The 5,746-nt window shown below is 43.1% G+C and overlaps 1 protein-coding gene across 1 annotated transcript in view; it reads left to right on the plus strand.

Annotated features, from left to right (window-relative positions):
* The first annotated feature begins 810 nt into the window (after positions 1 to 810).
* The window catches only part of VEGFD (vascular endothelial growth factor D), a 30,048-nt gene continuing 25,112 nt past the window's right edge, over positions 811 to 5,746 (plus strand). The window contains exon 1 of the mRNA XM_009639963.2: positions 811 to 900. Coding sequence (XP_009638258.1) covers positions 811 to 900 — 90 coding nt within the window. The remainder of the gene's footprint in view (positions 901 to 5,746) is intronic.

The raw sequence follows: 5,746 nt of genomic DNA on the forward strand, positions 1-5,746 counted from the left end.
AAGATAGAACACATTAAAGAAAGTCAGCATTTCTCTTTTCCTTTCCCTTCCTCTCTTCTTTTTTTTTTTTTTTAAAGAAGTAACTCAAAATATGTGTGCTGTGTAAGAACGTGTGCTGAAGTTTCATGTTTCAGGTAATCTTCTTTAAAATAATGGGAGTCTAGATTGCATCAGTTAGTTTAAAAACTGCTATGCTATTGGTAGGGACAAAATGGGATTAGAGCCAAAATTTGACTGTGTTACTGCCAAAGTCTGTATCAGATTTAAGACACATGCTTCTGCAAGCTTCCATGAAGGTTGTGAAAAAAGTTTTAATACAGAGTTGGATTACAGCTCTCGAGCTCAAAACATTGGCCATTACACTACCATCTTAAAAGGCTGCTGTACCACAGAGCACAGAATAGAGCAGATTTCTTACGTTTTCTGGACCACAGATGGATTTTGAATGCCTCTTTGTGCCTTGATGGAAGATATATTAACTTCAGTAACTGGAATCCATACCTGATCGCTTGTGAGCGTGTATGTCTATACATACAGATATATATCTACTCAACCCCTTATCATGATTTTCTTTCAAGTGTATCTGAAGTCTGCTCTAAGAAATGACATTCTCTAAATGAGCTTACAACTGTTTTGAGCAGTAAAGAGCCAGATATTTACTCTCGTATGTTGGAATCCTTTGTGAGTTTATAAGGGAAATTCTGGAAGCTTTTCTTTTCTGTATTGCTGATAGAGAAATGCATTTTGAAACAGATGCCTCTAGCTGTATGACGACGACTGCGTAGTAACCTGTGGATTTTAAACATCAGAATGTACAAACCGTGGGCAACTGTGAATATTTTCATAATTTCTTTTCTGCATCTGCTCCAAGGATCTGAATATGAGAATGGATCTGTGAAGGTAGGTGATCTTTATTTACTGTCATTCTTAACAACCCAAATTGCCAGAGTTACATACATTTAACGTGCAAGGTGGTGGTTGGTCTTTTTGCTGTTTTGGTGCTTGGTTTTTTTTTTTGTGATAGTTTAGTTGCACAGATATTTAGCAGTCATAGAGGAAAGAGAATCTACAAAGAAGTTAAATCCATACTTGCTGTTTAATATTTTATGTCTTTTTACTAGCTATTTTTAAGTACTTCTTGTATACTTTGTTCTTAAGTTAAACTTTTAGTGTCAGTCATGCAAAATAAAAGCAAAATCTAACCAAAAATGCAAGTCAGAGCATTTAGAATACCTGTTAAATACACTTTCTTATTTTGGGTGTTTAAAATTGTGGGAATTAGTATCCTGCTATTGAAAATTTTCCTCTAAAAACACGTGTTCATCAGTTGTTCACTTGCTTGCCAGAAAGTAGAGAAAAGTTTTTCTTTTGTTTTATTAGGAGATGTTATCCAAGGCTTTAAAATAAGCAGCAACCCGTAATAACAGAGCACATTGCCTGGGAATTAACCTTTCTTCTGAATATAATACATGCAACAAAATTTAAGCTGAAGCCTCACCTTGAGAGCAGGATTTTTCAGATCTGACTTTCTGAGACAATGTGAGAACATCCAGCACGATCATTTAGAAAAATCAGAACAAAAACTGGGACAAGTTTCTGCATGTGCAGTGTGTCCAAAAATGATTAATTTGGTGTGTGGTCCAGAACAAATTATTTTTTTTTCACTAACAGAGCAAAACAAGCTAACAGTTTTGTTTCAGTTCACAAAACCTCCCGCTTGCAGGAGATGACCACACACTCATCTGTGAACTGCACTGCATGCTGACCCGGGCTTTAGAAAAGAAATGCTAAGTTATGTGCTTAATTGCAGGCTGCTGTTGCCAGCACAAGAAGTTAGCAGTGGTGAGCGATGTCTGCCTCAGGATGACTGATGACTAACTCCTTTGCCTGCTCACCATTCACAAGCTTTTAATTTACAACCTCAGCCATCAGTTCTTTGAAGGCATTAGGACCAGAGTAATCAGTCTTGTATACATTACCTTTATGCACTGCGTGGCAAATCACTGGTTTCTTACCAGTAGGGATCACTTCATTTAAACCAGAAAGTGCTTTCTAATATAGAATAGTAACCATTGCATAATTGGCAGCGATGATAATTCTGTCCTCACGTGGCACACAAGTTTATTCAGAGTAATAGTAAACCACTAGTTAGTCCTTTAATTAAATTTTGAAACCATATCCACTTTGCCTAGAATAAATGCAAGAGCTCTTCCTGCTAATTTAAACTGGTTTATAGTCTATTCACTGCAATAGGATTGTCCATCCAACATATGTACATCTGTAATTGTTTTCATTGAAATTTGGCTGCCACTCTCAAGCAGCCAGCTTAGCCACAGGGTACTGTATAGAATAACAAGTCGCTGTTAGTTTCCAAGACTATCCTGAAGGTATCGTCTGGATCATAGTAAAAAGGGCTGTGTTTCACATGCAGTGGCTGCTGATTGCCACAAGGCAAAGACTGTTTTTCCGCTTGTTTCGGCTCTTTCTGTGTAGACAGAGGTTTTTGGCTAAGCTGTTGATCATTTTTCTTTTAATGCTTTACACAGTATGTTAGATTTCTGAGTTGTTTTAGTACGCATGATCTGTGGGCTTTCGTGTATGTACATATGTGGATATACCCCACAAAATGTCCTTCATGTTACAGTCTTTAATGGTACACAGGGTTATGCTTATTCTTACTAATTGCACATCATATTGAATTTGCAGAACACAAGAATGATGTATTGCATTCACCTGCCACACCTTATTTTTTTTTAAGTTTTTCAAGATCAATGGCAGTATCGCCTGGATAAAAACCACAAGGTGGGGATGCAGGTAATGTGCAATTAATGAGACCCAAGAAGGGTTAATCACCAGCAACTGCTCTTCCCCCTTTATATGAGTTCAAGTAGCTGAGTTCTGCCCTGGGCACGTGAAGTCTTAAACCTGCTGATGGTTTAAAGCATCAGGTGGTGTCAGTGTGGTATCATGCGATAGAGTTTCGGGTGGCTAAGGATTTAAATACTCTTTTATCCCCTTCCCACAAGTATCCTGATTAATGCTGTGACCATTTAAAAGCTTATGTACAAGCTGCTGTGATTCAGCAAGTATCTCTGCCATGCTTGACTTTTCACAACCCTTTCAGAAAGGGTACAAGGGTCCCTTTCCTTCTGTGTGCACACCAAGGTGGGTTGTCCCCTGCCCATCAGGCCCAGTTCCTCCTTCCTCTCTCCATTCCCGACCTGTTCCAGTCCCAGCATCTGACCTGCGGTCCCTCACCTCGAGGACCCAGGGTGTTGGTTTCCCTAGTGGGCTCCCGTTCGTGCGCTCTGTGTGCCGCCCTCCTTCCCAATTGCTTCCCCCCTGGGTGGGGATGTCCTGCTTCCCCTCGGGAAGTCTGTCCCAGTTCCCCAGAGACAGCCCTACTGGATCCTTTTGCTTTCCAGTCACATCTGACTGTGGTCGCCCCTTCCCTCCTCCACCCCTAGCTTCTTGCTTTGTCTCTGTGGTCACAACTTCCCAGCTTTCCTTTTCCTGGCCCCAGTTTCTAGTTCTGGTCTCCCTGGATGCTCTCAGCCTCCTCGGCCAGGTCTTCCCCTCTTCCATCAGTGTTCATCTCCTTCCCCTTCCACAGGCAAATCTGGCAGCTTCCCTTCCCTGGTTGCCCAACCCCTGTGGCCTGAGGGAGAGGAAGGGTAGGTCCTCTGCTCTCAGCCCCACAGGCTGGACCTGCAGTGGCCTGCAGCCATGTCCTGCTCCACTCCTGAATGGGGTGGGGTCAGCAAAGGCCCCATCTGCTGAGCATCTAGCTGCTAAACCCTAGCAGGTCTCTGCTGTTGCTCTTGGAGGTTTCTATGTTTGGGTGGATTTCTGCAGAAATAGCAGTAGACATATCTGGGCCAACAAAAGTTCTTCAGGTGTCAAAACTTCACATCTGTGAGCCACAGCGTGGAAACGCCAGACGTTTACAAAGACAAGATTGCCGGAAAATGTTTTTGCACCAGTAAAGAAGGAGCTTCATCCTCAACTGTGGTCAAGGCATTTTGACAGAGAAAGCGAAAAATTATTAAATTGGTTTTGAGGCGGACATCTGGCGTGGAAAGTTTTAGCCTGAACATCTAAGGCCTGGCAGGGTTATAAACAACTGGAAAACAGTCTCATGATGGGAAGCGGTGGGCAGGCTGAGCCTGGGAGAGCGCGGCGGCGCAGGTGTCAGGCAGGGCTCCGTAGCTGGACTCACATCAAGGCTGGCAGCAAGCCCTCCACCTCCCACGCCAGTTGCTGGGTTCAGGATGCCAGCCTGACACACAAAGCCCTCGCTGAACAATTAGATTAGCACACGGGTTTTCTGAAGGCTGAGCATTATTGTTTTGTCCTGATGGTCTCTTACGTTTTGGAACCTCTCAGCTAGGGAACCGCAAACTTCGCTGTCTCTTTTCCTGTCTCTCCCCCACACATTTTTCCTCTCCTAGAGCAATGACAGACGTAGGCTACTTTTTCCAGAATTTTAAAATTAGATGCAAAGGGCTATGTCCTATATTCATCACGGCCGAGGCAAATTTTTTTGCCAAGAAAAGCCAGTGATCTGTCAGAACTGCTCCTGCCTTCCAACGCTAAAACTGCCTCTCTAACGAGGCTGCAAGGTCTTGATCTCAGAGAATTTCAGTCTCATTGTTCCCTGCCCTATTCTGCCCCTTATGTTATTAATAAAGTGTTAGGGAGAAGGCAAGAGAAAGAGACAATGGGTAATGCCCAAGTTATAACAGATTCACAGCCTTTTCTTTTTGCAGAGGTCTTCTCCCCGTGGTGAACCCTCCTTTGGTTCATTAGAGAGAAACCCACAGCTGACAGGCCTGAGGGGTATCACTGAACTGGAAATCTGCTTTCTGAGCAGAAGACCAAGGGGTTAGTTACGCTTAGCATTGGAGGTAAACACGGCTGCTCTCTGTTGCATGCACTCCTTTTCCACAGCTAAACCTTTTTTACTTCTGCGCTAAACCTTGATACAGCCTTGAGCGGTCATTTTCGCTCCAACAGATCTTCTTAGATTCAACAATCTCCTGTTGCCGCTGTGAGCTGGACAGAGGTGGAAGCCACTTTCCAAACACAGCCGGTGCATAGTCCCTGCCTGCTGGGGAGCGTGAAACAGCACTTCACCATGATCCTTGGCCCCTGGGCCACCTAAGCGGAGAAGGCTTTGCCCCTGGGAAGGCATGGAAATACCAGAGAGCCACCACACCATGAGCAGAAGGAATTGGGAAGCTCTTTGCATCTCTCCCTTCCTAGAGCCAGCTGCAGTCTGTCTGTCTGTACAACCAGAACAGACAGAGCTCTGCAAAGAAACCTAAGCAGCAGAGCTGGACGTAAGCTTTTTTCTCTGTAATTACGACCAACACTGTTTTTCAGATAGATCTACACAGCGCTCTAATAACTGATTGCAAATGTTGCTCAGTTTCTAGAAAAGAGAGATTCTAACAAATCTTCTATCTCATGGGTTGTCTTCCTCAAAGGCTACTCCTGGAATTACAGCAAACTGCTCAACAGCTAGAAAAAGCAACTCTGAAGGTTGTTGGAAATAATTTCTTCATTTAAACTAGGCTTTTCCCAGCTTCCTTTCAAAGTTAGCAAACTGTTTAAAATAAAGATTACGAAATTGTGGTTTTCAGAAGTGTTTTATTATCCCACCTTTGTCACTGCTGCTTTTGATTCTCTGTGATTACCATCTCTGATACGTACGATGAGCCAAAAACGTGTGAAAATGTACTTG

The sequence above is a fragment of the Egretta garzetta genome, unplaced genomic scaffold (assembly GCF_000687185.1).
Source record: "Egretta garzetta isolate BGI_Z169 unplaced genomic scaffold, ASM68718v1 scaffold445, whole genome shotgun sequence".
NCBI lineage: Eukaryota > Metazoa > Chordata > Aves > Pelecaniformes > Ardeidae > Egretta > Egretta garzetta.